Genomic DNA, 22,258 nt, shown 5'->3' with positions numbered 1-22,258 from the left:
GGCACTTGGGATCTTAGTTGCAGCTTGTGGATTTCTTAGCTGTGGCATGGGAACTCTTAGTTGCGGCAGGCATGCGGGATCTAGTTCCCCCACCAGGGGTCAAACCTGGGCCCCCTCCATTGGGAGCACGGAGTCTTACCCACTGGACCACCAGGGAAGTCCTCTACCTTTTCTGTTTTGTCCTTTCTGCAACATTGGTTTCATTTATTTACTTACAGATTTAATGCATTTGCTAAGGTATGAGATACACATTTGTAGCAAGAAGGGGAGCTTGGGGGCAGAGACTTTGGACAGGAGAGGATACCACCATCTCCTTTGTAACATTTTGCAATTTTTTTTTTCCTGAGGGTATTCAGAGAGTAATAATAATAAAAATGAGGAGAAAATTTTGTGCAGTAGAGTGAGTACTGAGCTGTAAATCAGGACCACAGGGTTCTAGTCTCAATTTAACCAAAGCTACCTTTAGAATTCCACAAGACTGATTTTTTTTTCCTAAAAAATAAAGGGATGACTAGGTTTATTTATTTTTATTTATATTTACCCCATTCAGCCCTTTTCAACTGGATTCTGCCAGAGAGTTAAGCCTTAATGCCCTAAGGCTTCTATGTAATGAACTAAACTCTCTCTCATGTCACATCTTTGGGAGAACTGAGAAAACAGTCACTGAAATAATTTTCTATATTTTGTGGTTCAGATAAGGAACCCCAATTGAGAAAGGCAACTTTAAAATGATTTAAAATCTATTAGTTTTTCTTGTCAAAAGTCCTTTTAAATTCTAATATAGCAGGATTTTATGTTTAAGATATTATGATCTCTATGTGGCAAAGCAGTGTTACTCATTGACTGGGTTAAAAATCTAATTAAAAATCTTGTTGACTTCTGCTCACGGATTATGGACTGTCCTTTTAAACTACAATAATTTTTCATATCACAGTTGAGCAGGTAAGAAATTTTAAGTCCTAAGCTGTAGACCCCAAGTGGGAAAAGATTACTGCTTACCAACTGCCATTTTTTAATTGACTGTTTTTGCTTAGTTAATTCAGAAGCAGAAAAGGCAGCAAAGTTACCTGTAAATGTGCATTTGGGTCTGAAATAGTGATGCTGAAGTAGGATCTGAGGATGGCACTCTAGCTTCACAACTAATTTTCAGAGCTTTTTAGCTTTTCCAAATGTGTGCACGTTTAGATAATTCATGAATTGCTTGCAGACATGTCCCTCTGACTTTACAGGTAAAGGTAGATTTCTTGTAAAACAAAATTTCAGCGTGTGAAAAATTGATTCATAGCCTGCTTGTCTTTATTTATTGGAATCGTGAACAGTTGACTCATAGCCTACTTGCCTCTATTTACTGGGACTCGAGAATTTAATTTGTTTTACCTGATGCACATATACACACACTCCCACTACTTTTCCTTAGGCCATTTTTATAGAGAACTTGAAGACATTTAAATCATCATTTAGAAACAGGATGGACTTTTAATTTCCATCCCTTTCTGGTTAGTAACATCACAATCAACACTTGCAGCAAAACAATAATGAAAGAAATGGGGATAGGCTATTTTCTAGGCATTCCAGTGTATAGCTGGAGATAGAATATTATCCTAGAACTAGAGATTTTAAAAGACCTATATTGTAGAGTCCGTTTCCTGCCACAATATTAAAGACCCCCATATCCTCTTGTTTTAATTGCAATCTGGTTAGTGTTGCAGATACACAGCTATACAGCTGTATTTCCTTCAGCTTCGTGGTCTGATTTGAATGACTCTGCATGGAATAAGATATCAGTTCTGATCCGTTTGTGAATATTAATAGAGTACTTACACAATGCAGAATTTTCTTCTGTTACTGGCATTTGAAAAAACTTCTAATTTACATTAAACTCCTCAAGTTCAAGAACTTTGCACAAGTTTGGTTTGCAGATTTGAGCAAATAGGTTTCCATTAGGGGGCTCTCGAGGTTTGAGATGATCAGCCTTGATACCAATAATGCTTCGAAGCCTTTACTTTCTAACGTTCATCTTGCTCTCTCCCTTTTTGTTTTGTTTTATAGAAAAGGTCACGGATCGCCTACAGTGACGAAGTACGGAATGAGCTCCTAGGGGATGATGGGAATTCCTCAGAGAACCAGGTAGAATGCTAATCAGGAAGGCCCGGTGGGTGGCTGGAGGGTGAAGGAGGTCACTGGCACACTGGGCTCTCAAGCTGCTCCGTAACAGTATTAGCAGCAACTCATGTGGAAGCGATACTGTTTAATGCAAAGCTGGAGTCTTAATCAACTTCAAAATGTTTCTTGGAGATCTTACATTTAACCCTTTACCTTGTGATCACTGTCTGCTATCTTTTTAAAAAATCTTTTCTTCTCTTTTCTTTATTATTTAGTACTTAAGGAATAACTTGAAACACACTGTTTGCAGACAAAGCCAAGGTCCTCACCTCAAACACATGTAAAAGGAATAAAAAAAGTACATAATGCAACTTTGATAATAATGCGGTATAATTAAATCAACACTTGCAGCAAAACAAATGAAAGTAAGCTTTCAAAATTCGACAGGGCAGCTCAGTCTCCTATTGTGTAGCTTCTTAAAAATACATTCACCGAAATGCAAATTTTAAGCACCAGTGTGGAACTTGGATACTCACATAGAGGTCCTGCCCCTGTGAAATAATGATGATGATGATGGTGGTGGTTGTGGTGGTAGTAATAGAAAAAGTCTTTTTGCAGTTTAAGATCTGCATAGGCAAAAAAAATAAGATACAGTTTCTTCTTCAAGAGGCCTTACAACTTGGCTGTCAGTTCTCACTGGATCACACAGTAGTGTCATGAGTCTAATTAATGTCCCACTTCTTTCTTTGAATTAATACTGCAGATTTCATTAATTCATGTAGATAATATATATGACTTTTAAAAAATGTTTCAAGAACCTCAGAGTAGAGATGATTTTAAAAATGTCTCAAACAGCCCTAGTGACTGATTCTCTTTGACACTTTTAAAGAAAATAAATGATAGGGAACTTCAGAAGCAAGACCTGAACGTGTTTATTAATGTTACATTGGCAAATCTAGTGAAAGTCTCTACTCTGTCTAAATAAAAATGAACATAAATCATTCATTGAGTAAACCAAAATTTTAATAAGATACTAAAACATAATATATTGATATGCATTATAAAAATTGCATAATAGTATTTACCATTTCAAATAGAGTATGTCTACATATGCTGAAACTATATTACTATCCACTAAAATGTTAATATTGTAAACAGAGTTGTTGCTTATGTGATTAAGGCCCCCATCTGCCCACCCCCAAAAAGGGAGAAGAATCACTGAGCTGATTATGTTTGTTTTTGGAAAGATCTCACCTCCTCCACTATTTGGATGTTATCAGCTTGAGTTCAGACATGTAAACACATTAAGATTTGACTTGGGATTTCAGCTTGCCTGATTGAAATGTGAGACTAGCTAAGGGAAAAAAAAATAAGGAGCACATCAAACACAAAAGCATGATGTGATAAAGGAGTTTTACTCATAATAGATTAAATAATGTGAGGATGAGAGCAAAAAATTTCTTCTTCCTATTTTAAGTGAGATTTAGATTGCTCATACCTCTTGAGTGAATCATAGTTTTATTTCCTATCTTTACTCCAAAAAAAGCACTATCTTTTTTTGGAAAAAAAAAAAGTGAATGCGTAGTCCCCATGTCAATTCTTTAAAAAGCTATGGATCTTTCCCTCATTTGAAACTACTGCCTAATATAGAGGAAATAGAAAGGAAGGGGGTGTTTCTGTCTAACTCAGACTGCTTTATTGTAATGGATGTTGTAGTACTGTGACAGGGATCCTTTTTTTTTTTTTTTTAAAGCATGTTCTCTTCTCTTAATGGACATTTTATGTGCCTAGAACATTTGCCTTATGTATATATAAGGATGACTTTTTTTTATGCCTAAAGAAAAATATTCCACAAAAATAGATTGAGTTCATATTTTCTGAATTTTTCAAATTATATTCCTGTCACTTTAAAGTGATTACTCAGAGATTTCCCCTGGACTTGTATAAATCAAACTTACAAATTCTGAAAGTGCTTGGAGAGCCTGAAGTTTAGTTATAAGGAGCTGTCACTTCAATAAATAGAGTATGATGAATTATAGTCATGAGATTGTGAAACTGTTAGATTATTACTTACGTGAACTTTTCAGTCTAAAATTTGAATCAGATTTGAAAGTTCAAAGAGATGACACAACTTTTTGGATATTTTGGTACCAAATGTAGCAAAATTTCCATGTCATAATGAAGCCTTTATGTTTTGTTTTATGGCTTTTTATCATAATATAGGAATTAAAATCCCTAAAACTGTAACACATCCTTAACCAGGAATGGTCACTTGAGAATAACTTTATTCTGCATCAGTATTCATTCAGACTATGAAATCAAGACAGAAGCTTTTTCTTTAAAGGAAGAAAAGATTTGGCTCTTCATTTTAATTTTTGTAGCTCAGTGGCTGAGAAGATAGCTTTTTCTAGGTAGGATCACCTGTAAATGATAGAAAAAAATATTTTCTGCACACTGATAAGTTTATTTTCAAGTTAATGGTTGAGAAATTGATTTTCAGAACTTTTGGGCATGTGATATTTATGATAAACTTTTAATAATAGAGGGAAAACAGCGGTAAATAAAATGAGACAAAAGGGGCAAGATCTATTTAACAAATCCTTAACCAGGAATGGTTCAGGGCGTATCTCAATTTTTCAAAATTATCGATCAGAAAAGGAAAAAGATAAAGAATTAATAGCAAAGGTTGCAAATAGATAAAATGAACTAAGTACTAGCTATTTAGTTATTTTCGATGCGATATCCACATCCTCCCTATAGTGACGTCTTTGTGGATTGAGACAATGTGAATGCCATGGCTCTTATTTCTCACTCTGCCAATGTGTAATGCATTTTTTTAGGCATCTAAAACCTGGCTGTTAATACACATAATTATGATATGCCAATTAACTGTAAAGTATATTAATTTACTCTTACATATGTAAACATTTTTGCCATGATTAGAATTAATAAAATTTCAAAAATTAACGGTTTTCAAATGCATTTTAATGTCCTTCATACAGTACACAATTTTATTTAATTCCAAATTAATTGCTTTGTATAAATTCATTTCTATTATATCTATTTCATGCAATCACATATAGCTCATTGGTGATTTACAGAGAAGGGACAATGTTACCTACTTTGCACATTCGAGTGTTGTTGGGTCTTTCCAAGGACTATTGTCTTAGGCATTATCATTCTGTTCTTTTAACATATCAAATTTTTCATTGCATATGACAACATTTGAATTTTTTGAGAGTTTGTTCTTGAAATGTAGTGATGCTGTATTTAGAGTGGAAACAAATAATGTTAACTCAATTTAGTTTCATGAAAATGGTTCTCAGAAAAGGGAAAAAAAAAAAGAATCTTACGGAATTAAATCCCCTTCATAGTGGAGTATCATAATGGGTCAAATGTTCCAAAATCTACTTTTGAAACCTGATAGTGTCTCAGTTTTCATACGCAAAATTATATTGATCAGTGAATAAATCTGAGTTAATGAAATTTGAGTTAACCCCAACTAGAAGGTTCAAAAAAAATTGTAAAGAGTAGGATATTTCTAAATGTGCAGAAATTTTTGTGGTAAAGCAATATTCAGTAGATATGATTGCTTAATTTTGTAATGCTAGGTTCTCTTAAGTTCCGATTTGGGCTTGCTGTGCATAAAGTGTGTCAAACTTCAGCTACAGACCAGGGGATGAAGTCGGTCAATTTAATTCCCCAAGATCTAAAGAAGGTCGGTATCATTTCATATAGCCCTGGCAGAGCAGATCATTACCAGGCACAAATCTGCTCGTTACGTGCTGAGGGTTTATAGCAAAATAAATAGACTGTCATCATAAGTTCAGAAAATTGTGTGTTCGACCCACGATAATGTGTAAAGGGCGTTTAATAGAGTTCAGCATTTATTCGTTATCTGTATGCGGACAGAGACGGCAGTCGCGTTATCAGCTTTAGAAAAAAAATTCGGTGGTTCTAGGGGTCACGTGACGGCCCTCGCACACACAGGCGCGCGCGCAGGAGCCCTCACACGCTCCGCAGCGCCGTTTTGATTTCAGTCACAGCAGAAGGCTTAACCACAAGAGATTCCACTGGTTCAAACCAGCGTAAACCAGATTTTTTCAGCCCACAAAGGAGCAGATTACCTCTTGTATCAAATTCTGCATTGGGGCGGGGGTGGGGGGGGGGAGGAATCTTTGTTTCAAAAAAGATGTTGATTACCATAACTCAACATGGTGGCATGGGTCACTTTCATGTCACCTATGACGGAACTAGTAACGCGATAAAATACGAAATCACTACTTTCAGTCTAGTCTAAGCATTGTTAATTTTCAAAAATAGACCATCTTTTGTTTACTTGAGTGAAAACTCTCGGACTAATAAAAAAAAAAAGGTAAAGATTAAAAACCCTCCCATTACCTAGCTTAGCTGCAAATCCGGTGTAAAGCTTGGATGCAGCCATGCAGCACAAACAAGATAGAACGTTTTTTGTTTGGAACCTATTGAAAAAACAAATGGGTAGCATTTTTAAACACTCATTGATTATGGCAGGGTGGCATGGCCCAAATGGTCTCTATTGCTGAAGAGTGGTTTTAAACTCTGGCCCTTTAAATATCATAGTCAACTGAAGAATGGTGCCCCCAGAAAGGAAGAAAATAGCCGTGCGATCAATTCCCAGATCAGCTCTTTCTGAGAATTACTGTTTGCCTTTTTCTCCCATGATGTCCGGATAGCAAAGAGAAAGATTACGATATATGATAGGCCAGATAGTTTACTTTAGAATTTTACTTCTCCTGGGGAAGAATGGTAACTTTACACGTGAAATGATGAGATGCTTGACTTATACGCACTGAGTGGTTGCAAGTAATGACAGCTTCATATATATTTTTGAAACAGTGATACTAAAAGTTACTTTTTCACTAAGTGCACTATGAGGTATTATGTAATAGATTCTGTGCCCTTTTTATAAGATTCATAATAGACTTGAAATCTCATTCTTTCGTACTTGAAATACTTTTCAGATCACAAATGAAATAACAGAGTAAGCTGGAATGCATATTGCCTTCCTTGAATTGGAGACAAAACCAGCATTAAGCATTGAGAAATCCAGGCTATAGTAAACATGATACTTTTAGAAAGACTTATAGTGAGCAATTAATGGCACGTTTCTCCCAAAGCAATAGTTTAATTTATTGGCCTGCATATGTCAAGTGTTATAACAGATGTTACAGATATTTGGATGCTTAAAAATTATCAGTTGTGGACCTGAATTGCTGAGGATGCAAATTTCAGACCTAGAATGTGGTTTATACTCTCTTAGAACGTAGGTTTCAGTTTCTATTCATTGTGGAAACTATGGCAGACACCTCAACTATACAATGATGTTTGTGGTTTAGAATACACTACCGTCTCTCTCGCTCTCTCTCTCTTTCTCTCTCTCACACACACACACACACAGAGTGAACCAGATATATGGTTATATCCATTTTCTACTTTCTAAAGAGTTAAACAGTTTGTTTTATCTGTTACATTTAAGACAAATAAATATTCTACAGAGGAGAATCCAAATGTTATTCTAGAAGAGTTTACTAACATATAAAGAGTGATTTGGGGTTTGACTGGTGCAAACAGAGTGTGGTACAAATCAAGTGAGAGAGATCATTGCTTTGAAATGGCCCAGTTTAGAAGATGAAGAAAATTGAAAAGCAAAGAAACTTCAAAAATTAAAATAAATACACCATGTTATTGCAGTAGCCTCTTAAGCAAAACAAAAACCTGGAAATCAACTGTGATATACACAGTATTTCTAAGGATAGTGAAATATTTTCTGATTCTATGTCCTAAGTATTATCTATTCTGCATGCTTTATTCCCAATTAAAATAATGTTACTTCCAAAGGTGATCCTTTTACTAGAGTGGGTACAAATGTGACATTAGCATAACGGTTTGTTGTTTTAAAATACTTATTGGGACAAAAGCATGAACTATTAATCATTTTCATTTGGAGGTAAAACCTGAAAGCAGTTGTCAAGATTCAAAATAGAGAAACATCCTGAAAACTTGTATATACAAAACCTTTTCAGTGGTACATTCTTAGAAGAGAGGAACAGTAAACTTGTTTTCTCTCTTTATAATATAGACTTCTATGAAGTCGTTCCCCTTTATTTCATGATGGTGTCTTAGATGTACTTTAAAAGAGAATTTCACACTATTCTCTTTGTTTAATGTGACAGTGTGAGAAAGTGATCTTTATTCGTTCAAAAAACTCTGCATGTAGTCTATGTTTAGGTTCTTTTAATGTGTTTGTCTGTGATTTTTAAATGCTAAACATGTAAACAGATAAATTGTCAATGTTAATTCTGTATCCTGTCACACAACTGATCTTTCTTTCCTGCCATTTCTTTCCTTTTTATCTTTTTTTTTGTGCATTCATGTTGCAGTTGATAAAATTACGTGAAGAGGTGAGTACTTCCTAGCTTGCTTTTTTTTTTTTTTTTAAATTTTGCTTTTCCCTATAAAATTGAGTTTCCAAATCTGAAGTAAAATCTTTGGGTTCATTTTTCCAGGAAAATCTACACATAGCAAAAGTATTGATTATATTGCTAGAAATGTTCTCTGCTATCTTTAAAAAAACAAGTACATCCTAATCATTCTTATCACAGTGATCATTGTTGTTTGCTAGCTTTGGAAGAAAATTCATATTTTAAAGACCCAAAAAGGGAGGAAAAATAAAGGAATATCTTAAAACTATACCCAAGTGTAGTTTTAATGCAGACTCACTTCAGTTTTGTTTTATTTGTATTGGTTTCTCAAAAAAGTCAATATGATTAAACATTTTTCTCTGACATTCTGATTTATTTTACTAAAAACTGTTTTTAAATAAACTCCTTCCCCTCGACCAAAATTCTTAGGTTCAGCATTAGCTGTTGTGAATCTATTATCCTTTTGGGGAAACACACATATGTTATAAATACCCTACTAGTCTGTGTACACAGATACCTAAGAATAGCCAAAGCTCTCCTCATTGTTAAAATCTTTCCTTTTTGTAGAAAATAGCACCCAAGTGAGTTGTCATTTTTCTGACTTTGCTAGTCTCTTTCATAATGCAGCTTCAGACTTTTTTTGTGGCCCCGCAGATATTTACAACGTTGATAATTTTATCCCTGTATCAATGAGGGATGCCAAATGATTCTGTGTATTTTTTAAATTAGACCGTACTTATCAAATATGCTTTGGTACTCTTTTCAGAAACAGAGTAGTTATATTTTTTACTTAGTGAGCTTGAATTTTGTTACTTTTATATTAGGGCATAAAATAATGGCCCATATTGCAATTTAAAAATTGTCTAATTGCTTATAATAATCAGAGTCCTGTGAATTATTTTCAAGTTTTGATTGGCTGCATTGATTGAGATTTTCCCAAAAGTTTTTTTTTTTTAATTGGTATGTCATCATTCTTTAGGTGATGTGAGTGCTAATTTAGAGGTTTGTAGACAGTGGTTTTCAACAACTTTTCTGATTTAAGATGCACTGGTGATGTCTTCTCAGTAAACGTAATAATGATATATAAAATGAAGGGTGACAGTACACAAAACCCTCACCCTCCAAGCTTTTTGTGCTTTTTTATCTTCCCTGCATGGAAGCAGATGTATATGCTAAATGAATATTATCAACCACAGTTTTGATGTGTAAGATTATTCTCGAGGTGAGTGATATGTCAACATTATTCTTCTGCAAGACAATCTGCTTATGTGTATTTGCATATGCTCAGGCTTAGGTGAAGAACCTGAATTTTCAAATGTTAATGCAACCAACAATAGACTTGAAAACCACTGTATGAAGAAACTACATGAAGCTGTTGGCCCTGAATTTAGCAATGAATATAATTAATAAACTCTTGTGCCTTAGTACCATCAGCCTCTTTGATAGATTTAGTTTTAAGCTGAATAGTGTGGACTTAGAAATCAAAATTGTTGAAGCTGAAAACATCACCTCTGCATTTCTTTTAAAATATATTTCATCATCGTTTTATGACTTAATTCCTTTGTTGTACCTATAGCAACATCTTTATCAGTTATGCTTCTGGAAGACATGTTTCTAAAACTGTAACCTGAAATGGAATTGTACTTGGAAGAATTAGATCACTCAACTAACAATAATATAATCTGAAATATTCTTTTAACAGTCTTTGATATGGATGCGGCATTGATATTTATAGAATAGGTTACGTTGATGACACTGTGTTGGTATATGGTTTGCTCCAAAGTGATTGTTTCTCAGCCAGGATTCTCAGAGTAATCAAACAGTGACTGTACCCCAGATTTCCTCCTTGTACCTATCCTAAGAGGACAATCACTCCTCTGCTTCAAACTAGGATGTTTCATTTTGTTTCCAAACAACGTATGCCCCAGCCCTTCCTTAGGATGCTCTTTTTGGGCTAAGGTCTGGAAACAGGGCATGCTTGGAGGCAGGCTAGCAGTGCACCGGGAGCTGAACTGGTGTTGGCTGTGCCGAGCTCTCTGTTTGAATCCTGCGTCTCCAGCTCTCCACGTTGCACAGCTCCTCACACAAGTTGAGCTGTGTCTGAAGCTCCTGCACAGCTTCCCTCACCTGCTTTGAAAAGGGCTGAGAAGAGGGTGAGAGAATGAGTTTGGGATGGAGTGTGGGGGCAAGTTGAAAGCATCAGCTGCTACTGTAGTGTATTTCCTTTCATTTTCAGAGACCGGGGCAATGCACAGCTAAGGGGACAATGTAAATAGCACAGCTGTTACAAGAACTTGATTTTAGCCTGACTTAAGTGAAGAGCTTCCAAAATACAAAGTGCGGTCCTGCTGGAAAGCTGCTGGTAAACTGATAGTCCTCCTGTGTGGAGATTTACTCTGATAAAATTGAACTGTCCTGAAGAAGAGTTACTTCCATTATTTAGGAATATACCTTTTTTTTTTTTTTTTTTCTAAATAAAAAGTTCTCTTAGAAATTTTGTTCTCCATTATAGCCGTGTAGTGAATAAGCTAATTTGGCTCCCTTTCATGGAATCTCAAAAATCATTCTACATTTAAATACTTTGTTTTCTACATTTTATGTTATCATAATTAGACTGTCCATTTTCAGTATTGAGTGTTGATTTTTTTTTTTAACCTACAGTAGCTAAATATTTTCTTTTAGTTTAGGGATTTCATCCAATACGAAAATGAACCAAAAATCTTTGTTCTGTTATTGTGGTTAAAAATTCACATTTACTCTTGATAGCACAAATCTGATATCTTTTTTGAGAATCACCAGTTTGAACAAGTCCTTTGTTAAGACAGAAAACAATATTCAAAGAAGGGAAGAACAATCCTCACTCCCAAAACCTGCATGTAGTGAAATTAGGAATAAGAAAGCTATTTTTGACAAGCTGAGTAAAGTGTTTAATTTTCATTAAGGCCAAACACAGCTCCCCTTGCTTTTCTTTTTCTCAATTACAGCCTTTAGTGATTTTGCGTTTTCATAATATACGCTTTCCTTCCTCCCTCTCTTTTATTTATTTAGCGCCTTTTTTTTTTTTTTTTTTTTGGCAGAGGGAGGGGAAGTTTTTCTCTTAATTTCTCCACTGTATAGTAGACGACTCTATTAATTATTATAGACTGTTGTTGCAGCTTCCTTGACCTTCACATCAGGTCCTATCTCTCTGTTCTAAATGCATTGTTTTAATGATTCTTCCCCCCCAACTCCCCCTAGCACTTCCCCCCAAAAAAAATTTCAAGGAAAGCTTTGATGTGGCTTTAGCTGCCTCCAACGTCTGGCCGCATCTCAGATGTGTCACCTATGCCGGGAGGGAATAAGGAAATCACGTTTTGAATGGTAATGATAACATACTAATCACTTCCTTTCTTTGAAGATGGAAGCGAGATATTCTGTCAGCATCCCTGGCTGCTAGAGCTTGGAGGCACTGGTCTAGGTGTATTAGCTTAAGTGTGCATGTCAATACAGCTTGCATCTCCAAGATCCATGGGGGCTCATTAGAGCAAGGTGGATCGTTTCGCTCGACAGCCACTCAGATAATATGTGTGGCACCTCCTTTTTTATTATTATTAGGAAGCATTTCTTCGATTTTAAATGACATCTGTCAACAACACAAAGTTGGAGTTATGGTTGCATTTTTTTTTCTTTCTTTTGACCAGATACCAAAACTGATTTGAAGGGGAAAGGTACTAATTTATACAAATACACGTGTGCATGTACACACATGCAAATATACAGTTACACATATCCTTATATTTCCAAGGTATCCAGACATATGCATCTATACACACACGTGCACACACATACACACATTCCCATGGGCGTGCACATATTCTTATCCATTCACAGCCATGATTAGCTTGTTAATATGTTTTGTCAACCTGAATATGATCTAATGTATGATCATTATGCTTCCAAAAAAAAAAAAAGAAAAAGGAAATCAGCCTCAATGTAGAAAAGAAAGTTTAGAGGTTGAGGATTTGGGGGAAATCCTTTAATTTCCCCCATCAAATGTAATAGAAAAAAGTATATAAAATTATTATTTTAGTTCACAGTCTAAAACACTGTGTGCCAGAAATTCACTTTCAGTCTAGTGTCATATATCTGGGAATATTTGGGAATAAATCCACAATTTTGTACATTTGTGTGCATGGGGAAACGTGTCTTTTTTTCCTTAGTGGTTGCCCCGAGTGGTCTTAGAACGAGAATTGCTGTTTAGTATTCTGTTTTAGTAGCATATGTTGCTCTATATGGCATCTTGGTATACATCTAAAATTGAGGGGCATTCTCTTAAAAATAAAGTTTCTGTTTATAAATTACTATCTGTAGAAATCAAAGGAACAAGTGAGTTTTTTTTTAAATCAGTGCATTTTATAAAAAAAATACAAAATAGGGATCATAGATCTATGCAACTATCTCATAAATCTACTTCTGCTGAAACAGGAGAGATCCAGTTGGTTCTGGTCTTCATACATTTCTCGGCGTTTTCGAGTAAGATTCATTGTGGCCAACGTGAGTCTGCCTTTTAAAACAAAAAAGTAGATGGTCCATACACGATTGATGGAAAATCTGTTTATTGTAGTGGTTTGTAGAAAGGAAGATTTGCTAAAACTTATCTATAATGGGTTGTGATGTCCCCCCCTCCCCGAAATGTTAGGGCATACAACGGCATTATTTTTTTAAGGCAAAAAAAGGACAGTGTGGACGGCCGTCTGATTTTTTTCCCTTTTTCTTTTTCAGAGGGCACATCTGCTCGATAACACAGAGAGGCTGGAAAGGTCATCTCGGAGACTAGAGGCTGGGTACCAAATAGCAGTGGAAACCGGTAAGGATTCTGAGAGTGAGCAAATTGTCTTGCTTATGCACAGCAGTCTTCACAACACATGACATTTCAGGGAAACTTCAAAGAAGTAGCAGAGACAGCAGCCCGAGATGTGGTTTACATATTGGGGAGACAATTGGGAGCTTATTTGCGCTTATCTTTTTTCAAGTTAAAAGGCATGACATCCACTGAAAACAGTTCCTGAGGTTTAGAAGTATACATCTGAAAAGAGATGGAATACTTTGTCTAAATTCTACATTTGTCTTAATATGCGGTTACGTGTTGTCAGTTTACCCACCCGCAATGATTGCTGACACACAGTGCTGTCTCCAGTCGTTTGCTCCTTTGCGTTTATTCACATATGTAAAAATTAACATTTTAATCAGTCTAAATGATGTGAATTAAGGGCGAAGAAATACCAATACCAAGTTTACCTCGCGTGTTTGTCCTGCTGTTGAAAGTGATTCCTAATGATCCCGTATTTTTTTTTTAAAGCATGAACAGAGTCTGTAGTCAGATATTAAAAACCAAAAGTCATGATAATTTTATTATGTGTGTTAATACTGTCCAAATTTTTGGGTAGAGTTAACACTAGTTATTAATTTCAGAATTCACAGCCCTAATTTGACTTCTAGGACAAGTGTACTTAAAATAGGCATGCTTTTTCATTATGGATGTTTCACACAATGACTGTTTATTTTTACCTAGTAAATAAATATCCATTAACCGCTTTATACTTGTCAGTTTCTTATTATTTAGTATTTTCAAATATAGATTACATATCATCTATTTTATATATTTTTGGATAGCTCTTGCCTAGTGTTCAAACAACAAAATATGTGGTCGACAACATTTCCATTGATTTTTTAAAAATTTAGCGTTACAAAAAATGATATTTGTTTTGTAAGAGCAGGTATAGCAAAAATGACCCCAAATGATTTCTTTTATGAATGGCCAGTGTTTCCCCTTGCTCTGAATCCATGGCTATCCTACATTGGCTGGCTTATGTGACGAAGTCTTAAGAAATCAAATAGAATGAACACAGATGGCACTGGCATTACAGTAATGGTGAGAGAACTGAAGAAAACCAACTACCCTCCCAGATTTTTTAATAGTATGAGCAGCCCTTCCTTCTGTGGTTATTGAATGGATTGACTTTCTGCCCTGATTGGAATAAAAGTCAGCTTTCATTTATTCTTTTAGTCCTTGGGCTCACCTTAGGAAGTGACTGTCCTCGCAAAGAATGCTAATAACAAGAAGCGCCCTGAATATGAGGTCAGAGGACCAGCCTTGGGTTCTAGCTCTTGTTTGTGTGACCGTAAGCAAATCACATAACCTCTCTGAGTCTGTTTCTTCTTCAAGAGAATGGAAATAAGATTGCCTCTTGCAGAATATTCCTAAGAAGTGACGGCATAAGTTAAAATAGTTTATACACTGCGAGACACTATGTAAATATAGGTATTATTATTAATGTGTGTCATATGATGATATACAGGCATTTATCTTTCATAGAAAAAAAATACTGTGATTGAAATTTGTATTAGAGGACTTTTTTAAAAGTGTTACTTTGGGGAGTGTGTATTGATCAGGGAACTTTCTTTGACAAAGCATCCCATTGGTGAGCCCCTTTCCACATAAGACTGGGTTGGGTGGGGATATTCTTGCTATGACACTGATCACAGGGCTTGATTTGGCTGATTGGGCTGCCTTTTCTCTTTCACAACACCATTCATGTAGCTCCCTCCCAAAGCTGAAGGAAATCCACAAACAAGATCACAGATACTGGAGGATCATGCATTGATCAAGGTTATAAGATTGGGATTTGATAGCTGTTCCTTTTGGTGTGTGCTAAAATGTAACGTCAAATTATTAATACAGTCAACATGGAAAATAGCAATTTAAAAGTGTCCCCAAAACCAACCTGGGTTCCCTTGGACTTTTTAGTAGAATACAGTGGTAAATTAACTCTAAAGTTTTATAAAATTAGGTATTTGTATGTTTTATAATACATATATAAAAGCCTGGGAACTTCTCACAGACTATAAAACCAAGTCTAAGAGGAGGAATAAGGGTGGACTTTGTGGAGGTAAAGACAGCTGTGGCACACACCTAGGCAGAAGTCATCGTGATAATTCATTTCCCTGGATGAGTTTGAAAGTGGGTGGAGAAATGAGAAAGTAGGCACAAAGCACTTTTCCTTCCCTTGCTTCTTACTGTAATGTGGGGGTGGGGGGGAGTAATTGTGGCAGGCACCATGTTGCTTCTACATTTCTTGCTTCTCTGCTGGCCCTCAGCCTAGCCATGTCCAGTCAGTCAACAGCTCTGTGTTTTGACTGCAGTGTACATTTACGATACTAATCATCTTGTTACTGTATCAGTAGAAGAACAGCATCTTTCAAAAGGAAGAAACTTTTAGCGCTTATTGGTTTCTTCTTAAAGACTGTGGAATGCAAGAAGGCATAGATGTGGAAGAGCTATGATGACTTTTGGAACGGCACAAAAGGGGGAAATGGTTTGCAAGTATTGGTCTCAGAATTGGTTCTAGACCACAACAAGAGTTTTCATCAGTCCACAGCAAAATGAGGGGGAAAAAGTAAAAAGTAGTGATTTTCTTATAAAGCAAATGTTATTAATTTAAAGAACTACACGTTTTCTAAGATCATGTTTTTCCTATTTTGGGGTGATAAAAGAAAGGGTAGTTTTATGATATGATAGAAATAGTAGGTAGAAGTTATATATATTTTTTTCTCTACTTGGAAAAATAACAAAAATTGGCAACCCTATTTATGCCCTTTGAAATGTTTTTTGAAATTTTACTTGGCCACAAAATCTAGGAATTACAACGATCCCATCCTCTGGCCCTGCTATTAATCAGCTCTGTGACTTTAAGGAATACTTAACTTCTCTGTACATGTTCTTTTATTTGCCAAGTGAAAACCTGATGTCAGATTCTATATATCCCGTAAGGTCGTTATAAAGTAAAATGAGATCATATATATTCAAGTGCTTAGAAAGCAAATAGTGCTCTGAAGAAAGTCATCACTTTTATGTTATCATCAGCATAAGTGGTTATCTCTGAAAGTTATTGGCAAAAGATTTTAACAAGAATCTGTAAACTTTTCTTGATGACCATTTTGCCAAATATCATAAAGGAAATTTTGATTATTATATAGAATAGAATAGAAAGCATATTATTTTGACCACTAGCATCTTCCTAGTAAATAATAAAATTCATCTTTAAAATTCTTGAGTCATTCTTGACATTTTTTAAAAGTTATTTTGTCAAATTGGCAGTTACTGTCTCTTTAAGAATGGCTTCTGGACAGAGGGACTCATGTTCATAATGTACTTGGTCTGAGCAAAAGTACATGATTGTTTCTAAGTGCCATTTACACCTTGATATATATTGAGTTTAATACCAATCAAGTTTCTTTCGTGGCTTCCTTTCTATTTGAGAAAATTGATGAGGTTACAAGTTAATTGAACAGCTCCATTTAGAAATGAAGAGACAGAAGGAAGAATATATGATATTGAACTAAAGAGCTGATACTAGGACATCTCAATCTAAGACTGACATCAAGAGGGACAATTACCGGACTCATTAGCAAACTTGCTTGGGAATGACTATCAAAGACCAGACACTCTGGTGGTTGTATGAGCCATTGGCATGATTTAGTTTAGCATTTCTTATAAGTTCTTGTCCTAGAATCTGTGAATAAAAGTGACTCTTTTTTCACCTGCTATTATTAGTCAGATATGACTGTTAGCTATGGAGATACCTATTTTGTTTGAGATCAGGGCATTAATGTTTAAAACTGTGGGTCATCTGCCCTTAATGCTGAAATTATGATTATTTTTTCTCTGAATTAAATATCCCAGAATTACAGTAAGCACAAAACTAATGGAAGCTATAAGATTAATAAAAGAAATAGGCTGAAAGAGAAATTATACATGGGCAGAAATGCAAGGCTCACTCTCTTCTTTCAATATGTAAACAGATAGTTTAAGATATTCATCACTGTCCCAGCCTATACCCTAAATGGGCCCAGTGCACCTGGCAGTACATCTTTGGAACCAGGAGAGTGTTTGTCTACAGTCTGTAGCCTCACATCTTTGAAGAGTGATCTGCATCATTTACCAACCTTGCTCCTGCCGTCCCCGAGTAACCAAGCCTTATGGGTTTGCACCCCTTTTCAGTTGTCACTTCAAGCCACCCAGCTCTGATGTCCCATTTGGTCAGTGATCTCTCTATAACTGGGTGCTGTACTTCTGCTAGCCTTTCTGCCATGAAGAAGAGATGCTCCTCCCTAAGGGCTCTGCAGCTCCCCACTGGGGACTAGCAGTTGGACATATGTAGAAATAATACAGTGTTTGATAAACCTAGTGGCAGGGCAGGAATAGAGATGCAGACATAGAGAAAGGACTTGAGGACACCAGGCAGCGGGGGTGGGGTGGGGGGGGGTTGGGGGAGAAGCTGGGACATAGTGAGAGAGTAGCGTTGACATATAAACACTACCAAATGTAAAATAGATGGCTAGTGGGAAGCTGCTACAGAGCATAGGGAGATCAGCTTGATGCTTTGTGAAGACCTAAAGGGGTGGGATAGGGAGGTTGGGAGGGAGGCTCAAGAGGGAGGGGATATGGGGATATATGTATACATATAGCTGAGTCACTCTGTTGTACAGCAGAAACTAGCACAATACTATAAAGCAATTACATTCCAATAAAGATAAAAAAGTAAAAAATAAAAAAAAAGAAATAATACAGTGTTTACTGAATACCTAACATGGGCCACATGCTGTTCTCAGTACTCTATATTTACTGTCTCTTTAATCCTTACCACAACTCTATGCAGTAAATACTGTTTCTCATTTTACAGATGAGAAAACAAGGTACAGAGAGATTAAGTTATTTGCCCACACTGTTAATCAAGTTAAGAAGTAGTACAGCAAGACAACCTGATTCCATGCTCTTAACCAATAAACCACACTGAGAAATGAATGGGCCCCACATACCTAGATTTTCCAAAGTGACCTGTTGTAGTCAGAATAAGTCATGTTCTCACATCTATTAAGTTTCTTTTCATATAATTTATTCAAAACCTAACTATTGAATACTGTGTGCCAAGTACTGAGTATACAGTAAAAAATAAAACAGCCAACATCCTTGTTGCCAGGTAGCTTATATATTGGAAGAGGAAGGGGCAGGGAACAGGATGAGACAGACATCTTTTTAAATTAATAAATAAATGAACAAGATCACTTCAGGTGGTGGCAAAATGAAGCAGAGTGTGAAAGAATAGCTAGTGAAGTCTATCTTAGGTTAGCTAGTCTGGAAAGACCTCCCAGAGAAGTGCCTTGTAAGCTGTCTCGAACTGCACAAAGCCGTCATTAGTAAGCAGTGTTGGGGCTGATGATTCCAAGAGGAAAAAGCAAGCACGTGGGCTCTGAAATGAGAAGGTGTTTGGGGTGTTCAGGCAACAAAAAAGAGGATCAGTACAGCTGAAGCAAAGTGAGCAGTGGGCGTGGTACACAATTAGGGTGAGGTTCTTTGGGGCCCCTGGTCCTGGAAAGGTGTCTGAATTTGACTCATAAGATGTGATGCCATTGGAGAGCTTTCAACAGGCAAGTGGCCTGATCTGAATCACAGAGGACAGGGATTGTAGGGGTGGAGGGGCAGAGGAATGGGAACAAGGAGACCTTCAGGAGGTGCATTATAATTATCCAAGATTTGGTCCTTTTACTTTACTAGATGAAATGAACGGAGGGATCGGACAGTGAAGATGCAGGAGGAATTATAAGGCTTATTGAAAGACATTCAGGGGCAAGGGGCTTGAAGTTTGTCTGTGATTTCCTTAGCAAGCGGCATGCGATCCCAAAGATTCTTCTTTGAGGATATCCCCCAAGCAAATGGAGACTTACTAGTACTCGTACCTGGTAGAGCTTTACACAGACAATGGCCAGTCCATTGGGCTGATGGTAATGGACACTTGTGATTATAAGTCTGAGCTTAAAACCAAGTTTATGATAATATTTTATTTGAGTAATAAAGATGATGGTGCCTATTATATGTTCAGAGTTTGTGAGAGTCATACATAAAATAATATGTATAGGAAGATTTTATAAATTGCCTTGCAAAAGTATGGTGTTTGGTTTTTGTTTTTTTTTCTCTAGAAATCTTCACTTCAGGTAGGTTCTGAGCATAAACATACATTGTCGCTTTCCTTAATTTTATGTCAGTCTAAAAGGAAATGGGTTAGTTCTATGGTACCCAAAGTGGGGCTTGGGACCGGCAGCATCCCCTGGGAGTTTGTTAGAAATGCAGCATCGTGGGTCCCCTCAGATCTATTGGATCAGAATCTGCATTTTAACAAGAACAGCAGTGACACCTGTGCACCTTAAAGTTGAGTCAGAAGTCAGTTTTCGGCGTTAGTATTTGGTCTGTGTCTATTTGAACTGGATAAAAGTCATCTCGTGGAATCGCATACACATGTATATAACTACACATGTGTACAGAAATTCGGGAAGATAGCTTGTATTGTTAACACCTACACTCCCTGTGAAATAATAAATGTGGTTGTGTCTGTTAATACTGGTGATATTAGATATGAGAATTATCTTATTTAGGAGCTGTAATAATTATTTATCTTACCGTAGCTGGGAAAATGTGAGTAGGCAATGCTTAGCAACTAGAATAGTTGGTAACCTATCCAGCAATCCAAAAGGGACTACTTTATACCACTTTATTTTTGTCAAAATACACATTCCCCTATATTTAACACTACTTAACATTCTTTTTTTAAAATGACATATATGTCATGATTTCTTGTATATCTTGTTTTATTAGGGAAGTACAAAGGTAGATTTTCTGAGTAAGAATAATACCAATGTTATGTATTTATAAGTTATTTTCACAAAAGAAATATTTTCTACCCAAGTCTTATTTGTTACAGAATTGATACAGAAGATTCTTCCATTTCTATTTGAGAGTCTCCTTGGCAGTTCCATTTCCTTTCTATGAAGATTTTCTCTCTTTCGTCTGTGTGTGTGTGTGTGTGTGTGTGTGTGTGTGTGTGTAAGGAATCTCATCATCTAATGAAGTAACACATTCATCATCTCACATATTTATCTTTTTTCTTTTTTTGGTGAAAACATTTAAGTTCTATTCTCTTAGCAAATTTCAGTTATATGTACAGTGTTATCAACTGTAGTCGCCATGTTTTACATTAGATCCTCAGATCTTGTTCACCTTATAGCTGGAAGTTTGTACATTTTTACCAAAGTTTTTACCCTTTGACCAGTATTTTTTTTAATAAAAAAAATATGGATTTTACTTCAATTTCAATATTTCAATACTGTATTATAGTTACCTAATTTTAAGCTGCAGATACTCCGCATTTTAGGAATATACTTCCATAGGCCTATTTTGCATGTGTTCAGATTATTTTTGATTTATATGATTACCTCATCAAAATCTTTATTCGTTTGACCAAATAGAGTCAGTCAGAGAAACATATGGAGTGCTTCTTTTTCTTCTGGAAAACAAACAAATCTTAGAATTATAGCATTTTTATGAGAATTAGATAATTTATGTACACCACTGTTTCTCTTTCTACTTTGTGTCTTTTTTTAAGAGTTCGTACAGGAAAAGCAATCAATAGTGGTATCAGCTTACATTTTAAAAAATCAAACAAGATGTTTCATGTTCAGAACTTATTTAAAGAATCTGAACAAATGCGTTTAAGATGTGAAATGCCTTCCTTTATATCTTTAATTGTCTCAGCATCTTGGCTGGACTATTGATGGAGTTTACTTGAGCCTTTCATGGGGTTATATGGGGGTTCTGGAGCACGATACTGCAACTTTATCATATTCTGTCTCTTGGCTCTTGATAAAATATTCTTATTTTAATCAACTCACTATAGAATTCATTTAGAAACTTTAGTCAGGTTTGGAAGTATCTATTGAGACCAAGTTTTTACCAGACTGAAAGTCAGTCATCTTCTTTATTTTTTCAGGAGTTTCTTCCATGTCTACTGACATTTTCTTATTCTTCTACCTCCCCCTCCTCATTATTATTAATCTTCTTTCTTCTCTTCTTCCCCTTCTTCCTTTTCCCCCTCATTCTCTTCTTCAAGAAGTATTTCAAGTGTTTACTATGCTAGGTACAATGTGATAATTTGATTCAAAAATGTAAATCCTCAAATGTATTAATTTATCATCTACAGAAAAGATTAGTGGTTAAAACAATGCACATTAATAAAATATACTGCCTAAAACTACTTTCGAAGTTATAAGCTAGCTTGGAATTTAGCTAACATCTCAAGAAATGTAAGAAAGTTGTTTTTTTTCCTCCTCCATTTGCTAAGTCATTTATAAGACTTCTGGGGACATAGACCCAAAAAGTATTAACTGTATACTCCTTGCCCTTAGAGCTGTTATCAGTTGGTAGAAGAATAAAGTTCTGATTCTGTAATATTAGTAAGAGTGGTATAACAGTATATGAAAGATGGCAAATATTGTATTTCATTTATTCACCAAGCTTTCATTGAACTCTACTACATGTCAGGTGCTTCAGAGTTGCCAAGCTAAAAAGACAAGCTCTCCCAGTTTTGGTTCATCTGAGCAGAGAATGTTCTGTCTATAAACACTGATTCAGATTTTCAACCTAAGTAATTTTATTTAGGCACAGATTGGAATTCAGAAAGGCACTACCATATTCAAACTAGTGCAGAAATAACAAGTTAACACTTTGTTGTTCTACAATATAGGACCAGAAAATGGGATTATTACAGAACATGGAATTATACAATTGGGTTGATATTAACCATCTATTTTTTCCAGCCATA

The 22,258-nt window shown here is 35.8% G+C and overlaps 1 protein-coding gene across 5 annotated transcripts in view; it reads left to right on the top strand.

Annotated features, from left to right (window-relative positions):
* Positions 1–22,258, top strand: part of VTI1A (vesicle transport through interaction with t-SNAREs 1A) — a 343,251-nt gene that overhangs the window by 77,740 nt on the left and 243,253 nt on the right. For all 5 annotated transcript variants that reach the window (XM_057734150.1, XM_057734145.1, XM_057734147.1 and 2 more), the window contains exons 4-5: positions 2,050–2,127; positions 13,329–13,413. In XM_057734150.1, the coding sequence (XP_057590133.1) occupies positions 2,050–2,127; positions 13,329–13,413 (163 nt within the window). The remainder of the gene's footprint in view (positions 1–2,049; positions 2,128–13,328; positions 13,414–22,258) is intronic.

This window comes from Hippopotamus amphibius, chromosome 5 (assembly GCF_030028045.1).
Source record: "Hippopotamus amphibius kiboko isolate mHipAmp2 chromosome 5, mHipAmp2.hap2, whole genome shotgun sequence".
Taxonomy (NCBI): Eukaryota; Metazoa; Chordata; class Mammalia; order Artiodactyla; family Hippopotamidae; genus Hippopotamus; species Hippopotamus amphibius.
Note: the sequence above shows the minus strand (reverse complement) of the source record. Positions and strands in the feature narration are given on the sequence as shown.